Source organism: Sminthopsis crassicaudata, chromosome 5 (assembly GCF_048593235.1).
Source record: "Sminthopsis crassicaudata isolate SCR6 chromosome 5, ASM4859323v1, whole genome shotgun sequence".
Lineage (NCBI taxonomy): Eukaryota > Metazoa > Chordata > Mammalia > Dasyuromorphia > Dasyuridae > Sminthopsis > Sminthopsis crassicaudata.
Window position 1 is genome coordinate 235048298 of NC_133621.1, and position 26946 is coordinate 235075243.

General features: G+C 31.5%; 1 protein-coding gene across 3 annotated transcripts in view; it reads right to left on the bottom strand.

Moving 5' to 3' along the window:
- Positions 1 to 26946, bottom strand: part of TRHDE (thyrotropin releasing hormone degrading enzyme) — a 563478-nt gene that overhangs the window by 294176 nt on the left and 242356 nt on the right. For all 3 annotated transcript variants that reach the window (XM_074270526.1, XM_074270525.1, XM_074270528.1), the window contains exons 4-5: positions 6016 to 6170; positions 2967 to 3080 (exon numbers count right to left, since the gene is read on the bottom strand). In XM_074270526.1, the coding sequence (XP_074126627.1) occupies positions 2967 to 3080; positions 6016 to 6170 (269 nt within the window). The remainder of the gene's footprint in view (positions 1 to 2966; positions 3081 to 6015; positions 6171 to 26946) is intronic.

Consider the following 26946-nt stretch of genomic DNA (forward strand, 5'->3'; position numbering starts at 1 on the left):
AATCAGAGATTAGGAAAACCAGGCAGTTCTGGAAAATAACATTGTCATCAACAACTAATAAACATTAAGGTCCCACTATTTTTAGGCACTATGCTACATGCTCAGATTACAAAGAAAAAATTGAAATTGTCCTCTCAAGAGACATATTCTAACAAGAAGACATAGCCTGATATAATTTTGTAAAGGGCTATAGAAACTGGGAGGATCAGGAAAGATTTCATTTAGAAAGTAATGCTTTAGCTGAGTGTGAAGGAAATAAGTGATTCTTAAAAGTAGAGACAAGGAGATAGTGTTTCCAGACTGGAAATGAAGTATCACATTTGAAATAAGTTTGGCTTGACCCCAGTGTATATAAAAGAGAGTAAGATGTTAAAATATTGGAAAGTTTGGAAGGAGTTAGGTTATGAACTGTTTAGGGGCCCAAAAGAGAAAATTTATGACAGGTAACAGGGAACCATAGATGTTTATTGAAGGGAGAGACCCATGCTCAAACCTGTAATTCAGAAAATCATTTTGGCAACTATTGAAAGGTGTATTGGGTGGAGAAAGAATAGAAGCTGAAAGATAAATTAGGAGAATATTCTAATAGTTCACACAAAGGTTAATGAGGGATGTAGCTAGCATAGTAGCCATGTGATAAGAGAGAAGTAGATATGAGAAATCTTATGGTAAGACATTATCTGCTGCACGTGCTTCCAGAAGCCAGACACCAGTATCTGGAATTGTTATCTCTTCTTGTGAGTGGATGATGATGATACAAGGAGACTGAAAGGCAGTTGCTGTTCTTTGACTTCCCCACTGAGATGCTGGTGTGTTGCCTGACTTCTCTCCTCTTCCCTCTGCTTCCAATTTATTTCATTCCCAGTCCACAAGCAGCACCTGTGTCAATAGAGGGTGCCCCACAACTCCCTCAAGAGTCACAATCCACAGCTGCAGAGGCTCTTAGAGAATTGACCTGCCCTTTCATCCAGACATGGTCTTTAACAGTAAGACATAAAAATGCCTTCAATTCTGCATGATTTGATATTATTTCCTCTTTCTATCAGTTTTATAATCTATGACAATGGATCATAGCTTTTCAATTATTACTTTTATAGTTTTAGATGTTATGAATATTTATAGCACCGGAATTTTTAATTTCTATAAATACAAGTTCAGGTTTTAGATTTAAATTGTCATATTTTGGTCACCTTGCGGTTTTCACTTTTCTAATAAATTTGCCTCCTATTAATATAAAATTTTCACTTGTGTCAACTATATGGTTGTCCATTTTCAAATAAATCTTCCAAATGTGTCCCCTCCATAATGAATTTGTAGGTTTAATGAATAGATATGAGGAATGAATGATTCAAAGCTAAAATCTACCATGAGATCACTAGGCTAAAACCACCAAAAACTAAGACATCATTAAATGTATAATTCTTAGGATTAATTTTTAATTTAAACTGTATTTTTTTATACATGAATAAATAGCTAGATATAAGAACCCAAGAAGTCCAAGACCACATCCTTCCTAATAAAGTAGTTTATTTCATAATGAAATAAAAAAATTGGAAAGTGATACATGCATGATAAAAAAAAATTAAGTGAAGTGTCTAAAAAATAAAAACGCTTACCTAAAGATTAATGACAAGACACTTTAAAAATATTTTAATTTGTTTAAAAATTAATTTTTATTTCAAATTTGTTTCATAAAACTCAAAATAAGTAACATGGCTTAACATTTAATTAGCTTTTTTCCTTCAAAGTACTTTAAATAATTTCATTAATTTTAACATCAATATAAAGCAATTTACGAAAGATAAGAGATCAAGCTTTTTCCAATAGCATCTTTAACTCAGTCTTACCATTGAGCCATATCTCTATATAAATATGGGGCCAAACTCTCTATATATTAAATTAAAAAACATATATAAATTATCTTTAGACTACTGAAACTATAATGTACAATAAAAATTAGTTTATCCAGAACAAAAATAGCATTTTTCTTTCAATAGAAAAATATGCTGATTTTTATGAGAGAATTTTATCCATATACAGTTCCACATTGCCCCTATTTCACCATGACTCATCCAATCAAGTACATATAATAATGTCATGTAACATCATATCACCAGTGTTTAGGATAATCAAAAACAGTTAAATCATAATTTCACTCATTTTACACTTATATTAATTCAGAGGGGGGATTTTAGCTGGTACTTTCTTTGGAGGACTAAGAAAATTTAGTTACTTTATAAGCCTACAGAATATTTCTATTTAATATAAATTCATGCCATGGTTCCCTAAAACATAGTCATCTACATTTAATAATCTGAGGTAACAGTGTAGTAGAATATGACAATGAGAAAATTCTGAGCTACTCAAAACACTCTAAAATGTCATCTCTGACATAACTCAAGAAGATAGCATTATTCCTTGAACACTGATAAATGGGTTAGAGTAAAACTAAATAGAGGAAGGTATTAATAATTACTATTTGACATTTTCCCCTAATTTACAAGTTCTTTTCTAGTATATTGCAGATGTCTGTAACAAAAAGATAAAAAATACTTCTGCCAGTTTTCAACTATATTAATTCCTGATTATGACATGTTTAAATAAAACACACTCTTAAAAAAAATCAGTTAACCCTTTTATATCACATTGAACTAAATTTTAAAAATAGTTTTCTTTCACTAGCAACAAAATTTGAAAACTTCTCGACTTAAGAGAAATGAGATTTGATCAAGATTAGGGTATAACAGATTTTACTTCATTTATTCTGCAGAAAGTGAAAAGATAACCATTTTGGAATAATGTCAAATGATTTTACAACTCCTGATTTTGCTTAATTGGACACCTGATCCTTGTATGCATCAACAGACATTTTTTAGTCATCTCTAATTATAACATAAACATCAGGCAACAGAAAATAATTTTTCGCCAGACTTTCTTGTAACATTTAAAAATAAAAATGAGCTTACCATATTCCAGCCTGGGTAGAGGTAATCAGTCCCAACAAATTCAAAATAGTGAGCAAAGCCTTCTTTTAGCCATACATCCTCCCACCAGACAGGAGTCACAAGGTCACCAAACCACTAAGGAAGAATGCAATAATAATTATGTCACATCAAGAAAGTTCTAGAAACAAACATATAATAATTAGTTTGGCTCAAAAGCCAATTAAAACTGATATAGTCCTCCCCATTCTCCTTTTTTTTAAATTTTATTAAAGCTTTTTATTTACAAAACATATGCATGGGTAATTTTTCAACATTGACCCTTGCAAAACTTTCTGTTCAAAAATTTTCCCTTCTTTCCACCCCAATACATATTAGTCCAATACATATTAAAGATGTTAAAATATATGTTAAATTCAATATATGTATACATATTTATACAGTTATCTTGCTGCACAAGAAAAATTGGATCAAGAAGGAAAAAAAAACCTGAGAAAGAAAACAAAATGCAATGCAATGCAAGCAAACATCAACAGAAAGAGGGAAAATGCTATATTGTGGTCCACACGCAGTTCCCACAGTCATCTCTCTGGGTGTATGTAGCTCTCTTCATCACTGAACAATTGAAACTTGTTTGAATTATCTCTTGGTTGAAGAGTGCCATGTACATCAGAATTGATCTTGTTGTTGCCATGTAGAATGACTTGGTTCTGCTCATTTCACTTAGCATCAGTTCGTGTAAATGTCTCCAGGCCTCTCTGAAATCATCCTGCTTATCGTTTCTTACAGAACAATAATATTCCACAGCATATACCATAATTTATTCCACCGTTCTCCAATTGATGGGCATCCATTCAGTTTCCAGTTTCTAGTCACTAAAAAAAAAGGGCTGCCACAAACATTTTTACATATGGGGGGTCTCTATCCTTCCTTTAAGATCTCTTTAGAATATAAACCCTGTAGAATGCATGCATAGTTTGATACCTGTTTGAACATAGCTCTGTTTACAATTCCACCAACAATGTTTCAGTGTCCCAGTTTTCCCACATCCCTTCCAACATTCATTTTTAGCCAATATGACAGGTATAGTGGTATCTCAAAGTTGTCTTAATTTGCATTTGTCTGATCAATAGTGATTTAGATAACCTTTTCATATGACTACAAATAGTTTCAATTTCTTCATCTGAAAATTGTCTGTTCATATCCTTTGACCATTTGTCAATTGGCTCATTCTCCATTTATCATAAAATGTGAAAACCTTCAACCAATGGAGAGAAATATGGCTGATCATTCTAATTTCCTGAACCAGCTCAGTTTATATGGAAAACAATATGTTATAGTAAAGAGAGAATTTGATAGACGTTTAGGTGACATTGAATTTTTCTCTAATTCTGCTACTTTTCTTCATAGAGCAACTCAGTTAAATTTCTTGGGATTGATTATAGATTTTCATGTGTAAAACAAAACTATCATGCTAGATAATCAGATGAGCACTCTAAAATTAGGGCTATAGAGTCATAATGACATAACTGTAAAACATTTATCATAACACCCAGCACATAGAATATGCTTAAATATTTGTTCCCTTCTACTTCATAAAATCAAAGACAGAGTTGGAAGAAGCCACTGCATCAGTATCTAACAACAATCTCTCATAAATCATTTAATTAGAAAACACTATTTTTTTCTTAATGATAATAGAGGATCAGAGCCTGGGCTTGGGATGTGAAAGCTCCAGATTCATGTTCTACCTCTGAAACCATGTGACACTAGGCTTGATGTGCTTCCAATAGTCTCCAATTTATCCACAGATAGATGGCTTATGAAAAGCATTAGTGAAGAGAGTTAAATGTATCAAAAATTCTCCCATGCCAATGAAATAACAGAAACTTTATGTATTGTTCATTACTCTGTTTAGCAAATAGGATATTAAAACCATTTTGCAAAAGAGTAAAATAAGGCTCATAGATAGTAATTTAGTTAAGTAAAAAGAGCAAATTAACCTTAATTTTCAGGGTCTGTCCATATTTTTTTTCATATGATGCAGCAAATTCAACATCTCCTATGTTCATAGATGCTCAAATCTTTTGTTTCCTGGTATTGTGAAAAGATTACTGGACTTGGAGTCAAGAGAACTAAGTTCAAATCATGACTTTATCGTTACTAATGATGGAATCTTGGATAAAACACTTCAAATGTTTGGGTCTTAAATTTTCTTCTTTGTAAAATGATTCTAATAATATATGTATGTATATGATATATCTCTATAAACATATAATTTTCTATCTTTAAAGAGATACAAAGAAAGAAAGATATATATATATATATATTCATATGTACATATGTATATATATCCAACTGCCTTCAAATAAACAATTCAGAATGCTTGTAAGATACAACAAAATAAAAACAAATTGAAGTAAATTTTATCAGAGTTATTGTGATGTTTATTAAAGTATGTTAGCACATTAGTAATATAAATTATTTTATGGACCTCTATATATGCCTCCATCCTTACCACCAAAAAACAAAAAACAAAACAAACAAAAAAAAAAAACTATCATTTGTAAAGAAATAGTTCATGTTTGAGTAAGTGAAAGACTTCCTAAATGGCTATGTATTGAGGAAAAGTGAATAACAAATTGATTTCAGCAAGAGCAAATTTTCACATGCATCCAAAACTCAGCCTGCATTTTTCAGGCTTGCAATAAATCACTTTTTGAGGCCTATCACTGTGCTTACCAAATATATACAGCAATAAGTAATCAAAAGGAAGAAGAAGGAAGCTGGTAAAAGGCAGGGACTAAATCTGATCTCTAAGAAGATATCTGGGCAGGAGTATCACTTTACTATCTAAACAAAACTCAAGGAAAGCACCTCATTTATACAATTTGTGTTTGTAAAGCCAGTCAAGTCTTCTAATAACAAACAAAAAATGCACACAGTGCTGCGCATGTAATTAAAGTAATTAATTTAATAAGATATTAAGTTGGCACCTAATCAAAATACTTGACAAGTCATCTGTAGTTTTCATTCATTTTATACAATATACTTGTACATTTTTTTTTCATACCTGATGGCATATCTCATGGACAATAACCATTGTGACATCCAGCAAATAGGAAATGGATGAAATACTGGGATCCAGGAGTATCTTTTGCTCCACAAAAACACTTAGTCCCCAGTTCTCCATAGCAGCATATGGATGTTTAGGCACAGCTAAAAGATCTAGAAATAGAAAGGAAGAAAAGAAAGTTTATTATAAAATTACTGAATTAGATATATATTTTCTAAAAGTATCCTGAAATCATAACAAAAAGGAAGGATTATTCTGAGCAGAACAGAATTATTATATCATGTAGCATATCCATTTAGTAGTAGGCATTTTGAGCATTAAACATCAGTTGATTTCATTCATTGGAGTATATCTACTCCAATACTACAAGGACATAGTAACCTGAACATTTATCTTAACAAATTTTAACAAATCAAGCTTTACTTACAAAGCAGTTATCTACAATGATAAAACTATAACCACCACCAAAGAAAATATTCAGTTCACTTAGGATAAAATTGCATTCTTCTTCCCTTCATAAAAGGGACATCACTTTTCTGTAATACCACTGATACATTTTAAGAGGTGTTTCAGATATATTTCTCTTCCTAGATATATGGCCTCTAATCTTGGCTATGGCAGGAAATAGTGTAATCTTGAACATGTTATATAGCCTCTCTATGTATTCTCTCTTTTCCTTCCTATTATATAAAGGGGTTATAGTAGATTATCATTAAAATCTATTCCAACTGTAAAATTTTATCCTAAGTTTTGCTATTTATTTCTTTACCAAAGACCATAATATATCATGTTTATTACTGATTCCTCCAACAGATATTTGTTGTTGTTGTTATTGTTCAGGCTTGTCCAACTCTTCATGACCCCATTTGAGGCTTTCCTGGCAAAGATGCTATAGTAGTTTGTCATTTACTTCTCCAGTTCATTTTATAGATGAAGAACTGGGGAAAGCAGAGTTAAATGACTTGCTCAGTCATACAACTAGTGTCTGCAGCCAGATTTGAACAGTCAAATAAGTCTTCTTCAGGCTTAGCACTCACTGTATCACCTAGCTGCCTTCAACAAATATTTAATGAATTCCTATTCTATTCAAGACACTGGGTCAGATCTTTTACTTTTTTTTTTTTTTTTTTTTTTTTTTTTTTTTTTTACTATATTTATTTATTTATTTTTAAATAATTATGACTTTTTATTGACAGTGCATATGCATGAGTAATTTTTTACATTATCCATTGCACTCACTTCTGCTCCGATTTATCCCTTCCTCCCTCCATCCCTAGATGACAAGCAGTCTTATACATGTTAAATATGTTATAGTATATCCTAGATACAATATATGTGTGCAGAACCGAATAGTTCTCTTGTTGCATGGGAAGAATTGGATTCAGAAGGTAAAAATAACCTGGGAAGAAAAACAAAAATGCAAACAGTTTATACTCATTTCACTGAGTCAGATCTTGAAAATAAAACAAAAATAAAAAGGGCATGGTCTCAACCTTCAAGAAGTTTCAAATACAATATAGGGAAGGTGACAAATAAATAAGCCATAAAAGGAAAGGTAAAATAACTGTATTAAAGAAAATCCAAACAAGTCAATGATTGTCAGAGGGAAAAAAATCATATTCACATGGAACCAGTTCTTGAGGGACATGATATTTGAGTTTGTCCATGAAAGACAGAGAAGGCTACTATGTGGCACGATGTTCATAGTGCATGGCCTGGAGCCATTACTGACAATTATTAGCTGTCTGACTCTAAGCATGTCATTTAACCATTTTTGTCTCAGTCTCCTCATCTGTAAAATGAGCTGCAGAAGGAAGTAATGAACTACTCTAATATCTTTGCCAAAAAAAAAAAAAAACCTTAACATGACTGAAATGACTCAACAACAACAAAAATTAAGGGGACAGATAAAAGTTGGAATTTTTAAAAGTAGATAGTTACTGAAGCTTAAGAAAATAAAGAAGAGATGTAAATATGGGCATCAGAATGAAATTTGAATTTTGAAATTTGAAATATTTGAAATATTGAAGATAGAGCCATGGAAACAAGTAGCTAAATCCATTCACTACTTTCTTTGACATTTATAACATACAGAATGTGTAAGACTACTGGACACAGATTTAGTGTAAAGGACAGTATAGACAATATAAAAACAAATTCTAGACAAAGAATTCAGGATTTGAGAGCCATAATGAAGGAACAATCAGGTGACTGAGGTCTGATAGAGAAAGATTTCAGATGAAGCATTGACTTAGACCAAGAAAAAAAAAGTTAGTGACATGATCTAAATAGATAATGTGATCAACTAATTAATAAAAGTAGCCAGGACATCCAGAAGGAGGCCCATTTGCCTAGTTAAAGAATCTTAGAACTGAGGCATAAGCACTGAGGCACAGAGCTGCTCTTATATGGAAACATACTTTGTGCCTCCTAGGAACTTACTATAATATTATTCTGTCCAAAGTAAGCATCCAATAAATACATATTGGTGATGATAAGCAATAAGAGATATAACAAGAGATAAAGGGCTGTATTGAGAACATACAGTATCCCTCAAGCAGAAAAAAAGATCTTTTGAGAGAATGATGGATTTTTTTTTCATTTTTTTTATTCCAAGTGCCTAGCAACCATCTTATGCAAAGTAAGAGCTCAACAGAAGTACGCTGAATTGCATTGTATCATGCAGAAGTCATGCTTGCTTACTATATAATACAGTACACATTTGACTACATTAATTTAAATTAATAGAGTAAGCATACAATTCAATCACTGAGGAATTCAACCTCATGGAAAGAATGGAAACTTTGTTGCCATAATATCAACATAAAAAAAAAAAACAATCAACATATATAAACACCTACTGTGTGCCAGACTGAGGCAACTAGTTGATGCTGTGGATACAGCCCTGGATTTGGAATCATGAAGATCTAAATTCAAATCCAACCTTAGACACTTGTCTATGTGACCCTGAGCAAGTCACTTAATGCCTATTTGTCTTAGGTTCTATAAAATGGAGTCACACTGGATAAGAAAATGGAAACCATTCCAGTATATTTGCCAAGAAAACCCTACAAATAAAAATGCAGGAGTCATATAGAATTGGACACAATTGAAAACATACCAGGTGTGCTTTTTCCCCTGACTCATGTTACATTCCACAAGAAAAAATCAGAGTTTACTCTATGTACTTTACTTAAAATACAGAAAGGTAAAAAACTAAAAAAGAAACATCAACCATGCTTTTGAGATAAAAGAAAGCATGACAATAGTAAAGACATATATCTTTGATTATAATGAATAGTGTAACCTTTACTTTGAGGGGAAAGTAATTCCAATAACTATTATTTTCTCTGAACATTTAAAAAGCCAACAACAACAAAAAAAATAGCACTAACTACAAATAGTGAATGTCTAGGGCTGAATTTCATTTTGTTTTTTGGGGGGGGTTTATTATTTTCATAGCTTTTTATTTACAAGACTTATGCATGGGTAATTTTTCAGCACTGACCCTTGCAAAACCTTCTGTTCCAACTTTTCCCCTCCTTCCTCCACTCCTCCCCTAGATGGGAGGTAGACCAATACATGTCAAATATGTTAAAGTATATGTTAAATGCAATACATGTATACATATCTATACAGTTGTCTTGTCGCAGAAGAAAAATTGGATTTAGAAATAAGGTAAAAATAATCTGAGAAGGAAAACAAAAAAGCAAGTGAACAATAACAGAAGGGGTGGAAATGTTATGTTGTGACCCACATTCATTTCCCATAGTTCTTTTACTGGGGGTAGCTGCTTCTCTTCATTACTGAAAAAGTGGAACTGATTTGGTCCATCAGAATTGATCATCATATACTATTGTTGTTGAAGTGTATAATGATCTCCTGGTTCTGCTCAATTCACTCAGCATCAGTTCATGTAAGTCTCTCCAGACCTTTCTGAAATCATCCTGCTGATCATTTCTTACAGAAAATAATATTCCATAACATTCATATGCCATAATTTATTCAGCCATTCTCCAACTTATGGGCATCCATTCAATGTCTAGTTTCTAGCCATTATAAAAAGGGCTGCCACAAACATTTTTGCACATATGGATCCCTTTCCCTTCTTTAAGATCTCTTTGGGATATAAGCCCAGTATTAACATTGCTGGATCAAAGGGTATGCACAATTTGGTAACTTTTTGAGCATAGTTCCAAATTGCTCTCCAGAATGGTTGGATGCATTCACAATTCCACCAACAATATATCAGTGTACCAGTTTTGCAACACCCCCTCGAACATTTGTCATTATCTTTTCCTTTCATCCTAGGCAGTCTGAGATGTCTGTGGTGGTATCTCAGACTTCCCTTAATTTGCATTTCTCTGATTAATAATGATTTGGAGCATCTTTTCATATGGCTAGAAATAGTTGTAATTACTTCATCTCCTTTGACCATATCCTTTGACCATTTATCAACTAGAGAATGGTTTGATTTCTTATAAATTAGAGTCAATTTTCTTTATATTTTGGAAATGAGGCCTTTATCAGAACCTTTCACTGTAAAAATGTTTTCCCAATTTATTGCTTCCCTTCTAATCTTGCCTGTATTAGTTTTGTTTGTACAAAAGCTTTTCAATTTGATATAATAAAAATTTTCTATTTTGTGATCAATAATGATCTCTAGTTCTTCTTTGGTCACAAATTCCTTCTTCCTCCACAGGTCTGAGAGGCAAACTATCCTATGCTCTTCTAATTTATTTATAATCTCATTCTTTATGCCTAAATCATGAAATCATTTTGATTTTATCTTCATGCATGTTGTTAAGTGTGGGTCCATGCCTAGTTTCTGCCATTCTAATTTTTAATTTTCCCAGCAGGTTTTGTCAAAAAGTGCATTCTTATCACAAAAGATGGGGTCTTTGGGTTTGTCAAACACTAGACTGTTATAGTTATTGACTATTTTGTCTTGTGAACCTAACCTATTCCACTGATCCACTAGACTATCTCTTAGCCAATACAAAGTAGTTTTGGTAACTGATGCTTTATAATAAAGTTTTAGATCTGGTACAGCTAGGCCACCCTCACTTGATTTTTTTTTTCATTAGTTCCCTTGAAAGTCTTGAACTTTTGTTCTTCCAGATGAATTTTGTTGTTATTTTTTCTAGGTCATTAAAATAGTTTTTTGGGAGTCTGATTGGTATAATACTAAATAAATAGCTTAGTTTAAGTAGTATTGTCTTCTTTATTATATTTGCTCAACCTATCCAAGAGTATTTAATATTTTTCCAATTGATTAGATCTGTCTTTATTTGTGTGGAAAATGTTTTGTAGTTTTCCTCATATAATTCCTGACTATTCCTTGGCAGATAGATTCCCAAATATTTTATACTACCAGCAGTTACTTTAAATGGAATTTCTCTTTGTATGTCTGTTTGGATTTTGTTAGTGCTATGTAAGAATGCTGAAGATTTATGGGGATTTATTTTGTATCCTGCAACTTTGTTAAAGTTGTGGATTATTTCTAATAGCTTTTTAGTAGATTTGCTGGGGTTCTCTAAAAGTAACATATCATCTACAAAGAGTGATAATTTGGCTTCATCTATTTTTGCCAGAGCTATTATTTCTTATACAATATTGAATAGTAATGGTGATAGTGGGCAACCTTGTTTCACTGCTGATCTTATTGGGAATAGTTCCAATTTATACCCATTACTTATGATGCTTACTGACAGTTTTAAATAGATGCTATTGACTATTTTAAGGAAAAGTCCATTTGTTGCTATACTCTCAAGTGTTTTTTATTAGGAATGGATGTTGGATTTTATCAAATGCCTTTTCTGCATCTATTGAGATGATCATATGGGTTTTGTTAATTTGGTTATTGATATAGTTGATTATACTAATAGTTCTCCTAATATTGAACTAGCCCTGCATTACTGGTATAAATCCTACTTGATCATGGTGTATTATCCTGGGGATGATTTTCTGTAATCTTTTTGCTAATATTTTATTTAAGATTTTTGCATCAATATTCATTAGGGAGATTGGTCTATAATTTTCTTTCTCTGTTTTCAACCTACCTGGTTTAGGTATCAGTACCATGTCTGTGTCAAAAAAGGAATTTGGTAGGAGTCCTTCATTCCCTATTTTTTCAGAGAGTTTATATAACATTGGAGTTAATTGTTCTTTAAATGTTTGGCAGAATTCACATGTAAATCCATCTGGTCCTGAAGATTTTTTCTTAGGAGTTGATTAATAGCTTGTTTTATTTTATTTTTTTTCTAAAATGGGACTATTTAAGCAATTTACTTCCTCCTCTGTTAATGTGGGCAGCCTGTATTTTTGAAGGTAGTTGTCCATTTCACTTAGGTTATCAAATATTATTGATGATCAAAATTATCATATTGCCTATCAAGTTGGTGGAAAATTCTCCTTTTTCATTTTTAAGACTAACAATTTGATTTTCCTCTTTCCTTTTTCTAATCAAATTTACAGAAGGTTTATCTATTTTGTTGTTTTTTTCATAAAACAAAATCTTACTTTTATTCATTAATTTAAGTTTCTTTTTACTTTCAATTTCATTAATTTCTCCTTTTAATTTTAGAATTTCAGTTTTAGTATTTGATTGGGGTTTTTAGTTTGCTCTTTTTCTAGCTTTTTAAGTTGTATGCCCAATTCATTGATCTTCTCTTTCTGTTTTATTGAAATAAGCCTCTAGAGATATAAAATTTCCTCTTATTGCTGCTTTGGCTGCATCCCACACATTTTGGTATGTTGTCTCATTGTTGTCATTCTCTTGGGTGAAATTATTAATTGTGTCTATGATTTGCTGTTTTACCCATTCATTCTTTAGGATGAGATTATTTAGTTTCCAATTACTTTTTTGTTTATTTACCCCTAGCTTTTTGTTGAATATAGTTTTCATCACATCGTAACCTGAAAAGAATGAATTTTTTTATTTCTACCTTTCTGCATTTAATTTTGAGGTCTTTATGTCCTAATATATGGCCAATTTTTGTATAGGTTCCATGAATTGCTGAGAAGAAAGTGTACTTCTTTCTGTCTCCATTTAGTTTTCTCCAAAGATTTAGCAAACCTAACTTCTTATGTTCTATTTACCTCTTTAACTTCTTTCTTATTTGCTTTGTGGTTTGATTTATCTAATTCTGAGAGTGCAAGGTTGAGATCTCCCACTATTATAGTTTTGCTGTCTATGTCTTCTTGCAACTCTCTTAACTTCTCCTTTAGGAATTTATACCACTTGGTGCATATGTTTAGTATTACTATTGCTTCATTATCTATGCTAACCTTTAGCAAGATATAGTTTCCCTTCCTTATCTCTTTTAATTAGATCTTTTTTTTGCTTTTGCTTGATCTGAGATAAGGAGGCTAGAGCTGCTTTTTTGACTTCCCCTGAAGCATAATAGATTTGCTCCAGTCTTTTACATTTACTCTCTATGTATCTCCCTGCTTTAAATGTGCTTCCTATAAACAACATATTATAGGGTTCTGCTTTATGGGAGAGTTCATCCCATTCACATTTATGGTTAAAACTACTAATTCTGTATTTCCTGCCATCTTATTATCCCCAGATTATACTTTTCTCTTTCTTTTCTCCCTTACCTCCTTCCCCAATATTAAACTTATGAGCACCATTTGCCTTATGCAGCAGCTCTCCCTCTTTAGAATCCCTCCCTTCCCCTTAGAGTCCCTCCCCCTTTCTTATACCTTTCCCTTACTATTTCTGTATTCCCTTCCATTTAGCCTATGCCTTTCCTTTTTCCTTTTTCTCTCCCACTTTTCAATGAGGTGAGAGAAGTTTCTCTGTTAAACAAATATGTAAAATATTTTCTCTTTGAGACAAAATTGTTGAGAGTAAGAATCACAAATGTTCCTCTCCCTCCCTTAATTCCCTCAGATATAATAGCTTTCTTTTGCCTCTTTGTGAGATGTAATTTCCCTCTTTTTACCCATGTTTTTCCCTTTTTCTGATATAATCATCTTTCCACTTCTAATTTCCTTTTTTAATATCATAATAGCAAAATCAAATTATATGTGCACCCTTTATGTATGCCCATAAAGAAATATAGTTCTCAAGAGTTCTTTTTGTCTTTTTATGCTTCTCTTTTCTCCTATATTTGGAGGTCATTTTTTTCCTTTAGTTCTGGTTTTTTCATTAGAAATAAATGGAATTCACCTGTTTCATTGAATGTCCATCTTCTTCCCTGGAAGAAAATGTTCAGCTTAACTGGGTAATTTATTCTTGGCTGCATTCCATGTACTTTTGCCTTTCAAAATATCAGATTCCAGGTCCTTTGATCTATTAATGTAGAAGCTGATAGATCCTGAATGATTCTTATTGTGGTTCCTCAGTATGTGAATTGTTTTTTTCTGAGTGCTTGTAATATTTTTTCCTTAGTCTGATAGTTCTGAAATTTAGCCACAATACTCCTAGGAGTTTTTATTTTAGGGTCTCTTTCAGAGGTGTTTGATGAGTTCTTTCAATGGCTATTTTGCCTTCTGATTCTATAACATCTGGGCAATTCTCTTTGATGATTTCCTGAAAAAATAGACTTTTTTTCCACCATGATTTTCAGGGAGCCCAATAATCCTTAGATTACCTCTCTTAGATCTGTTTTCCAGGTTTGTTGTTTTTCCAAGTAGATATTTATCCATTTTTTCTATTTTTTTCAATTTTTTGGTTTTGCTTGACTGATTCTTGATGTCTCATTGAATCATTTATTTCCATTTGTTCAATTCTGATTTTTAATGAGTTATTTTATTCATTTACTTTTTAAAATTATTTTTGCATATGTCCAACTGAGTATTTAAATGAATTGTTTTGTTCTATGGAATTTTTTTTTCCATTTCACAAAAAAAATTTTTAATGAGTTATTTTATTTTTCCAATTCACAAATCCTACTTTCATATTTCAGGGAGTTTTTTTTTTTCCAATCAAATTTCAAATTCAAACTTTCAATGAGTTATATGGTTTTTTTCATACTCTCTTGCAGAGCTTCCCTTTCCTTTCCTCATTTTTCTTTTAGCTCTCTTTTAAGATCTTTTAAAATTTCTTCTAGGAGAGTCTTGTGTGATGGGGACCAATTATATCCCCCTTTGGGGGTTTTTCTGGAGACTGTCTGCTATTAATCTCCTCAGGGTTGGAAATGTGTTCTCTTTCATTGTAGGAGCTATCTGTAGTTAGAGCTCACGTTGCTTTTTTACTCATTAAAAAAAAAAAACAACTCTTGGGGTCTGCCTTTAGGGCAAGGAGTTTCCAAGATTCCTCTAGGGAACAGGTGTTGATGGACAGTGGCTATCCTGGGAACAGGCTGCAAAGACTGTGAACTTCTGTGGTACACATGTGTGCATGTGTTCTCAGCTTTAATTCACCTATTTATTATAAACTTTTCTAATCTGGGCTTAAATGAATCTCTGTCCTTGACACTCCCATTATCAGTTACCCTACTTATCAATAACTAATTTGATATCAAATTTGGTCAGTTATAGCTAGCTTATTGTATTGGTACTGATTTTTATTTTTAATAATTTCACTCTGTCTTCTCCCCAATTTTGTCATCTTCAATGCAATATTTGAATTTACATACAAGCTAATATTAGGATAGATGGCAAACCCACAAGGAACATTAAATGAAATTTTAATAATTTTATAATAATAATGAAGAAATAAAAAAATAATGTTGCTGCCTCATCAAATCCTATATAGTTTTCAAAGGATCCCTGATCTCTCTGTTTTCTGAATCCTTGAATTGTTAAGTATTCTGCACATATTGTCTATATTTTCCCTAGATAACATAATATATATAATACAAATATGATAAACAATGCTAGACTAACTATGTACACCAGGAAACAAAATCCCTGAAGAAGCATAAGAGGTGTTCCTTTTCTTCCAAGAAACACTTTCTGGTTACCCCAAATAGATGTGATTTCTCTGGACTTCAGTGATATTTTGTTAATATTCTACTTAGCAATTCAGTCTCATATTAGAGTTATATATTCAAACATTTTTTATAATAGAGGAAGTAGATTTGTAGAATGCACAGAACCCTAGAATTGGATTTAGGAAGACCTGAATTTAATTTCTGCCTTAGATATTAACTGTTTGACTTAGAAAAAGTCATTTTACCAATTTGGGGCCTATTTTCTCATGTGTAAAATGAGGGGCTAGGCTCAATGACTTTCACTATAAATATATATTTTTTATGATTACTAAGTAATCTATACAATTTTCTACATAAATGAGAGTGTAGAGGGAGATAAACAAAGATAAAGTAATACAAAGTACCTACCCTCCAGGTTTGGGGAGTGTTTATACTGGAAAAAGCAGAGACTGACATGTTAACTATATCCTAGTATGTGAAAGGCTGTTCTACAATGAGGGAAGGCAAATTAGAACTTTTTTTTTTTTTTTTTTTTTTTTTTTTTGCTTGACCCAAGAGTAACTGCAGAAGCAGACTTAAGATTTCATAGAAGAAAACACTCTTCAACATACAGTGTCCTAAATCGGAAAGGATTGCTCCTGGAGACAGTAGCTCTTCTATCAAATGCTACATCATTAAGACCTGCCACAAATATAACAGGAAGTATTCCTATTTTACTACCTGGGTGACATTAGTAAAATTATTTGCCCTTTGGGGAACCTCATATCTTCCTCTGTAAAATAGTAAATTGGACTACTAAATGGAACATGAGACAGGTCACAAAATCATAATTCTAAAGATAGAAGGAAAATTAGGCTAACTCCCACATTTTACAGATGAGAAAAGTAAACCCAGAGATTTAAAGTGACTTTTCCAAGGTCCTGAAGAGCTCAAATTTGAATGTAAATTCTTTAATATCCTTTCTAGTTCTAATACATGACCCTAAGTTAAAACAGAGATTAGAATACATTAGAAGAAATCTGCACCACTTTCAAATTCAGAATATTTTGTTGTATACAATCTAATGGGAGATAAAACAAGTACACCATGAACCATACAATATAATAGTATACAATAAGTACAGAAGAGAGAGTTAGAAGAAAAATAATATTATAAGAAAAGGACAGAGAGTAATGCAAAAACATTATGGAAGAGATGATTTCTTACTTGAATCTTAAAGGAAACAAAAGATTTCAAGAAGCAGAAATGTAGGAAATGATCATTCCAAGGAGGAGAAATAAAAAAAAGCAGAGATAATATGGCCAGAAAGATAATATTGAGGTCAGAACTAAAGAGCAATACAACTTGGAACTATGGAATGCATGGAAAGGAAAAAAAAAAATACAAAGTTGTTAAAACAAGTTAAAACCAGACTGGAACTCCAGAGACTCCACTTCACCAAGAGTAAACAAAGATGGTCAAATTCCTGCCCTCTTTTAAAAACAATATTGGTTTAAAAATAAGAGTTTCAAATATATCAGATAGGGAAATGATGAAGAGATTAAGACCATTTATTAAAGTTAAGTATTAGATTTATTAAAACAGTTCAAATGAATGAAATTTAGAAATGAATGTAAACCTAAATCAGAGTGGCATCAGTGACAGTAGAAAGAATAGAGATCAGAGAAAAGAAATCATAGATAGTTATTTTTTACCTACATTAGACTATAAATTTCTTGTTGGAAAAAAATTCTCTTACATATCTCCCAAGACATCCAACATAATTTGTTCATAGAAAGCATATATATTCTATCTATCTGTCTGTTTGTCTCTGTCTTTGTCTCTCCTCCCTCCCTCCTTCCCTTTCTCTCTCTCTCTTTCTTCATTCCCTCCCCCCTTTAGAGTCTCTTTTACATGTGTGTACATACACACACACACAACTGAATTAAATTGAATTACAGAAATGTCCAGAAGAAAAAATAATCATGAAAAAATAATCACATCCTCTACTATTTATGATCAAGACAATTAAAAAAAAATCTTTAAAATATATGCATTAGCATTGAAGTTCAAGTCATTAACATTTCTTTTCATTTCAGACTTATTTCTAAATGGCAAAAAAAATTATTCTAATTTTTTTTCTAATTTATAAGTTTGCCTTATCAGCTTTTCATATGTGATTTTGTAAAACTTTGCTTTGGTAACTAAATCTCCAAATCCCTGAATTTTAGTTAAAAACTACCATATTTTTAAATGTTCCCTTCTCTCAAGATTCCTTTAGGATGATAACTGTGGCAATTGGATGAATTCATAAAATTCATTGTAGCTATAGTTAATGGCTTCCTAACAAACTTATTTGTTACTAAACCTGCTTATTGTTTTTAAAACATAAATGGTGCCACAATTGTCCACTAATGATGTAATGGATCAGATATGGGCTTGCAATCAGGAAGATCTGAGTGGGAATTCTATCTCTGATACTTAAAAGCTAAGAAAAGCCATTTAACTTCTGGAAATCTCAGTTTCCTTATCTGCAAAATGGGAATAACAATAGTACCTCCTTCCCAGGGTTGATCAAATGAGATAATATACATAAAGTGTTTTGCAAATCTTAAAGTATTATATAGATAAGTATTATCACTATTATTTACCATTTTTTATATTTCTACTTAATAGTATTTTATTTTATCCATTTACATATAAAGATGGTTTTCAACATTCACTTTCATAAGTTTGAGTTCCAAAGTTTTTTTCTCCCCTCACTCTTCCCCAAGATGGCAAGCAATATGATATATATATATATATATATATATATATATACATACATATATATATATGTATATATATATACACATATATATGTATATAAACATATACATATATATGTATGTATACAAGCATATTAAATATACACATCAGTCATGTTGTGAAATAAGAATCAGAACAAAGGGGAAAGACAAGAAAGACAAAAGGGAAAAAAAGTGAAAATAGTATGCTTTGATCTGCATTTGCACTCCACAGTTCTTTCTTTGGATATGAATAGCATTTTCCATTATGAGATTATTGGAATTGTCATATATTATATATCATTTATTGCTGAGAAGAACTAAGTCTATCAAAATTGATCATTGCATAATGTTGTTGCTGTGTACAATGTTCTATTCCATTCGGCATCAGTTCATCTAAGTTCTTCCTGGATTTTCTGATATCTCCCTGCTTATTATTTCTTATAGCTCAAAAGTATTCCATTAAATTCATATGCCATAATTTATTCGGTCATTCCCCAACTGATGGACATCCCCTCAATGTCTAATTCCTTGCCACCACCAAAAGAACTGTTATAAGCATTTTTGTTTATGTGGGTCCTCTTCTATTTTTATGATCTCTTTGGGATATAAACCTACTTGTAGTATTGCTGGATCAAAATTTTATAGACCAATGAATACCATTTTTATTTTAAAAGTTATTCCTTATAATGATGATTTTAGATTTAAGCTTGCATGACAATGAGGAATAGCACTTGAACGCCAATATCTTCTAGGAAAAACTAAATCATCTTACTTAGAAAGTGGGATAATATCGTATTGTGTTTCTTCCCATGGTATGGGAATTCATCTAAATTGATGCCATATCGTTATATCAACCAAGTCTTAAAATTAAGATAAGATTTAAAATCACTTTCCTATTTTCTGATTGGATAGTTTTCAATCCATTTTTAGTATATAAATATGTACATGTATATTCATATATATTACATCCCATAAGTATTAGTGAAATTGTAAGTCTTTAGATTATATATATATATATATATATATATATATATAATATCTATTGTTGTTCAGTCATTTAATCATGTGACCCTATGGACCAAGCATGCCAGGCCATTCTAATTTCTACTAATTCAGGTTCATGTTCATTGTTTCTCTAACACTATATCCATCTCATCCTCTACCATCCCCTTTTTTCCTTTTATTTTCAATCTTTCCCAACATCACAGTCTTTTCTAATGCATCCTATCTGAAAAGAAATTAATATGAAAATTATATGGCCAAGTATTTAAGATTCAGTGTTAGAATTTGATCTTTTAGTATATAGTCCAGTGAATAATTTATTTAAGTATTGATTGATGTCATCTCATCTCCTTGCTATTCAAGGAACCCTCAAAAGCTTTCTCCAGAACCTCAATTTGAAAGCATAAGTTCTGTGGTGCTTAAACATATTACAGAAAATACTATGTTTAATGTCACTTATTTTATATATATAAAGAGATCTACATGCATATATATGATTTAATGATATGTCAAATCAACTTGGAAAATATTTTTAAAAGACGAGTTTTGGATTAGGAATTTGTGGTAAATTCAAAAAGACCATATTATTCACACTTCTTTAGGAAAAGATATCCTTGGTTTTAGAAGACCCAAAGATAAGTACCACATCCCTCATTGATGTGATCAAAACAACAACACTCAAACTTTCTAAGATTCATCTATAAAATGGAAATAACAATACTTGAACCACATAGCTCACAGTTTTCATTTATGGAAAACTCACTATAAACTGCAAAACATTATATATGTGCTAAATGATTAAAATACAGTACAAAATGGAAGAAATCATGATGACGAATTTGAAAAGCTACATCCTTTATCATCAAAAGGCAAAATTTAAAACAAAACCCTTCATCTAGTTATCAAGATTACCTCTACAAGTTAACAGTTTATTTTGATGTCAAAAGATCCAACTTCTTACTGTGTAATCTAGAGATACTTAACAATAATGTCAAATTGAAATATAGTGAGTATATTACTAACCTCCCCCATGACACTTATCTTTTCTTAGCTGAAAGGGACAGCCATGAGGGAAATGAGATGGTGCCTTGGGAAGAAGGGAGGAAAATGTGAATGTAGCTTTTCTTCATATACTTTTGCTATAGTTTATTTGACCCAGTAATCACAACAACGAAAAAGTGAGCACCTTGATAGCAGCCCCAGTCTTTTATCTTTTTTTTTTTTTTTTTTTTAATCCCTAGTGCTTAGCACAATACTTAGCTCAAGATAGGCACTTAATAAATGGTTTTTAACTGGATAAATATAGCATGTTATATTCTATTCTGGAATGTAGTCATAGCATTAAAGTTCCAGGAAAGAAAATTCTTGTCATCAAATACCTTGAAACTGTCAAAATGGTTCAGCATTAGAAACTGATATGATTTCATCCATGGAAATTACATTATAGAAAATACTTTGCCATGCCATCTACTTTGCCTTTACATATTAAAGACCATCCAATTATAGCTGAAACTATTTATATATGTTGTCTCTCCCATTAGAATGTAAGAGCCCTAAAAGCTAATTTACTATTGTGATATTCTATGTAATAGCCTTTAAAAGGTATCTCAAATATTCAAAATGATTTGTGATCTCATTCATTTGCATATTCCTCCAAAGGATACATGTATAACAGATCATCCAGAGCTATTCAAAGAGAATGACTCTTGTCCATGTCTTTCCCTAAGTTGATAAAGATATCTGCCTCATTTTCTCCCTAGTACCACCCTCAACATATGACCAATAATCTTCTTTTTCAATCAATTATTTAGCTAGCAAGATCTTTTGCTTCTGGTTATTGTTTAATATTTCTCCACTGAGCTACCTTAATATGCACTATGCCCTGCTTTTTGGTCATTTCTATAATGTTCAGTTCTTTGAGAACTATGTTCTACTCTTTGCAGTCATAGTTTAGTATATTAGATAGACCTTGGTTTCAAGATGTATAGAATTATTAAAGGAACTTTGCAATTTTCTGAAGACCATCCATCTTAGTCTTCTCCTCATATTCCTTCTGGGCCCAACTTATTCTCATTTGTACTAGGTCTATTCCCAAATAGACATACTGATAGATGATCTCTGCAGAATATCTAGTCAACTGAATATCTTGACCTAAACTTTAGACATTCTTTAACCACTTCAGTTTTTCTCCCTGTATTGATAGGCCAAACTATTTGGAGTGGCTAGAAATCTTTTTCTAAGAAACTCCACGTCATTACTGAGACTGATAAAACCCAGAGATGCAAAGATAACAGACACTTCAATTCATTCATACTATGTATAGGAAACTTGTACAAAGACAAAATTTTTAAAAGGAATAAAGCAAAATGGACCCTGCCCTCAAGAAGCTTATATTTTATGGTCTTGCCCCAAGCACAAGAAAAAATTTGGATCAGATCTGTGATTTCAGTAGCATAAAAAAGTTCCACTATGGTAATTTCTTTTACATTGCAGAATACATGCTCTGTACTTTAAAATATCAGAAAGTTATATGTTAGAGGCAATATTTGAAGTCAAGTCTATCTTATTCAATGGTCTCCTCTTTCTTCACTAAATAATGCCATTTCTCATCAAATTATTTATTACCACTTTTACATATCAATTTTACCTTCAAACTTGAAGATCTGTAATTTTGTTTATTTGAGTAAGACCTCTACTAATGTAGACTGAAACCCTCCTCTGCATATTAGAAGATGGATCTTAAGAACTTTTGTGAGGGTCCTGAGGATCAGGATCACCTGTAGCCCCAATAGATCATAGGCACTAACAGGCAAATATTATTTACAGTTGAAAGAAAGTAGGAGCCTTTTCTGGGTAAGGACCAGAGTGCAGATAAGGAAAGCAATAGTCACACTTCTTCCCAGATCATATCACTTCCAAAGTTTCAAAAATTTCCATACTCCCAGAACTAGTTCTGAAAACAGCAGTACAAAAAAGCCTGAAGCTTGGAACAATGCTTACCTCATCAAAGGAACAAAGTCCAACTTTAATATAAAATTCAAATTCAAGAAATAGGAAATAAAAACATGCAAGCAATATATATATATATATATATATATATATATATATATATATATATATATATATATATATATATATATATATATATACATATATATATTTGGAGAAATAGATACAATAGATATAGAAATATAGATATATAAATTAACCATAAAATGACTATGATGACAGGTAAGATCAAGACACAAACTCAGTAGACAATGATGTCCAAAAAATGAAGTCAAAATAAAGCTTAAAAAAAAAAAAAAAAAAAAAAAAAGACTCTTTGAACTGAACAGGAGTCCAACAAGAAGTCCTAGAAAAACTAAAAACTGATTTTCAAAATCAAACAGTGGTAGAGGAAAAATTGTAAAACAAGAGTGATGTAAGAAATTAACCAGTTGGTAAAATAGGCCAAAAAAACAAACAAACAAACAAACAAACAAAACTTGGGGGGGGAGGAACACTTAAAAAATAGAATTGGGCAAATGGGGGAAAAAAAGTTCACAATCAAAATAACTGCTTAAAAAGCAGAGTTGGCCAAGTAGGAAATAATAATAATAATAATTTTTAAAAAAGGTGTAAAATCTCACTGAAGAAAATAATTCCTTAAATAGGCAAGTAAAAGCTAATTACTCCATAAGACATAAAAAACAACAAAAACAAAGTCAAAAGAGTGACCATAGAAGAAAATATAAAATATTCCATCAGGGGAAAAACATGACTTAGAAGATAGATGAAGAAGAGAAAATTGAAGAATTATTGGCTGCATGAAATGCATGATCAAATGAGTCTAGTCATACTATTTCAAGAAATTATTAAGGAAAACTGCTTCAATATCCTAGAATAAGATGGTAAAATAAAATTAAAAAGAACCTACCAATTATATTCTGAGATTCCAAAATGAAAACACCTAAGAAGATTACAGCAAATAGGTAATTTGATCTAGATCAAAGAAAAATAACTTCAAACAGCCAGATTTAAATATCGTGGACCAATTGTCCAATTAAGAAAAAGGGAGGACGGTTGGGGAGAGGGAGTTTCAATATATTCCAGAAGGTAAAGGAGTTAGAATTGCAAACAAAAATGACCTGTGGAGTAAAACTGATTATAATGATTTGGGGAAAAATTGATGCTTTCAAGAATTCAAGATTACAATAATAAAAATAAATAGAAATTTTGATATTCAAATAAAAGACAAGAAAAGTATTAAAAGGTAAGCAGGAAAGAGAAATCATAATGGACTCAACAGAATTAAACTAATTATAAGAAGGTGATGTAACTAACTCCTAAAAACCTAGTCATTATTAGAGCACTCAGAAGGACTTGACATAGATAGCCAGAGTACTTCAATTATGTTAGAATTATATTTAAAAATGGATAAGTGAAAAAGAAGGCTCTGGGAAAAAAAGAGGAAGGGAGAAGCAGAATGGGAGAAATTATCTCATATAAAACAAGTACACAAGGAAAACTTTACAATGGAGGGGAAAATCCCAAGAGTAGCAGGAATTACTTAGACCCTAACTCTTACATGGTTCAAAGGTGAAGGGAAATATCTATATGGATATAAATATATATATGATAATAATCATAAAATATATAAACTATATATATATAATATATATGTTTTATACACACACACACACTAGCTAGATAAAGCTAATACTCCCAACAGGAAAGTAGGAAATGTTGAGGATAAAAGAAATGGTACAGTGATAAAAAGGAGGTGGTCCTTAGACTTTAGAGGAAGGACTGAATAAAAATAGATTTTTGGATGATTTTTTAGAATTCTCTTATATATATATATATATCATCATATCATCTGCAAAGCATGATAATTTCCTCATTGTCTATTCTAATTCCTTTAATTTCTTTTTTCTTTTCTTATTGCTAGAGCCAACATTTCTAGTATAATGCTGAATAATGGTGATAATAGGCATCCTTATTTCACTCCTAATATTACTGGGATAGTGTCCATCTTCTCTCTATTACAAATAATGTTTGCTATAGGTTTTAGATAAATACTGCTTATTATTTTAAGGAAAGCTCCCTTTATCCCTAAGTTATCTAGAGGTTTTTTTAAAAAATGGGTGCTATATTTTATCAAAAACTTTTTCTGCATCTCTTGAGACTATCACTTGAGTTCTGTTAATTTTGTTATTGATATGGTCAATTATGGAAATAGTTTTCATGATATTGAATCAGCCCTGCATTCCTGGCACAAATCCCACTTCATTATAATATATGAATACAAGGGATAATATTATAAAAAAATTACTCATGCATATATACTGTGGAAAAAAATTCTAAATAAAAAAATAAAATAAAATAAAACAAAAAATAAATAAAATGTTTGCATCAATATTTATTAGGGATATTGTTCTGTAATTTTCCTTCTCTGTTTAGGCCCTTCCTGGTTTAGGTATCAGTGGCATATTTGTGTTATAGAAGGAATTTGGCAGTACTCTTTATTTATTTATTTCTTTAAATAGTTTACAAAGTATTGGAATTAATTGTTCTTTAAATGTTTGGTAGAAGTCACTTGTAAATCCATCTGGCCCTGGAGATTTTTTTCTTAGTGAGTTCATTAATGACTTGTTCCATTTCTTTTTGTAAAATGGGGCTATTGGGGCAACTAGGTGGCACAATGGTTAGAGAACCAGTCCTGAAGTCAGGAGGACCTGAATTCAAATCTGGTCTCAGACACTTAATACTTCCTAGATGTGTGATCCTAGGCAAGTCACTTAACCCTACTTGCCTCAGCAGAAAAACAAAGAAAAAAGTTAAATGGGACTATTTATATATTTTATTTCTGCTTCTGTTAAGCTAGGCAATTTATATTTTTGTAAATATTCATCCATTTCAGTTATATTGTCAGATTTTCTGCCATAGAATTGGGCAAAATACCTCCTAATTATTTCTTTAATTTCATTAGTGATAAGTTCACCCCTTTCATTTTTGATGCTGGTGATTTTTAAAAATTATTTCCTTTTTCTGATCAAATTAGCCAAAGATTTATCTGTTTTGTTAGGTTTTTTTTCATAAAACCAACTCTTAGTTTTATTGATCAGTTCAATGGTTTTTTTAGTTTCTATTTTGTTAATTTCTCCTTGGTTCCAAAATTTCTAATTTGGTATTTACATGGAGGTTTTAATTTGTTATTTTTCTAGGTTTTTTAGTTGCTTGCCTAATTCACTGATCTTTTTCTCTTTCTAATTGTTACATGAAGCTCCATCTCCTCCCCTGAAAGATGATTTTGAGTCTAGCTGGGTAATTAATTCTTGGTTATAACCACAGATCCTTTGCCTTCTGGAATATGATATTCCAGCCCCTTGCCCCTCCTATCCTTTATTGTAGAAGTTGCCAGATCCTGGGAAATCCTGATTTTGTTCCTTGATATTTGAATTGTTTTTTGTTTTTTGTTTTGTTTTGTTTTCTGGCAGCTTGTAGTATTATTTTTCTTGAGATTATAGTTTTGGAGTTTTGCAACAATATTCCTTGGGTTTTTCCTTGGGGGATCTCTTTCCAGAGGTTTCTTTCCAGATGGATTCTTTTAATGAGCATTTTCTCCTCTATTTCTAGAATATTGGAGTCAGTTTTCTTTAATGATCTCTTGTAGAAGATTGCTATCCAGGATTTTTTTTTTTGGTCATGGCCTTCAGATAGGCAATTTAAAAATTTTTTAATTGTCTCTTTAGTTTTATTAAAAAAACAAAACAAAACAACAAAAAAAGCCGGGCTAGCAATCACAATCTCAGATAAAGTAAAAGTAAAAATAAATCTAATGAAAAGAGGTAATCAGAAAAATCCCATAATGTTAAAAGGAATCATAAATAATTAAATAATATAAAGGCTAAACACATATGCACCAAATGGCATTGCATCCAAATTCTTAATAGAAAAGTTAAATAAATATCGTCCTATAGTATTGTTATTGAAGTGTATAATGATCTTCTGGTTCTGCTCATTTCCCTCAGCATCAGTTCATGTAAGTCTTTCCAAGCCTCTCTGTATTCATCCTGCTGGTCATTTCTTACAGAACAATAATATTCCATAACATTCATATGCCACAATTTACCCAACCATTCTCCAATTGATGGGCATCCATTCATTTTCTAGTTTCTAGTCATTACAAAAAGGGCTGCCACAAACATGTTGACACAAACAGGCCCCTTTCCCTTCTTTAGTATTTCTTTGGGATATAAGCCCAGTAGTAACACTTCTGGATCAAA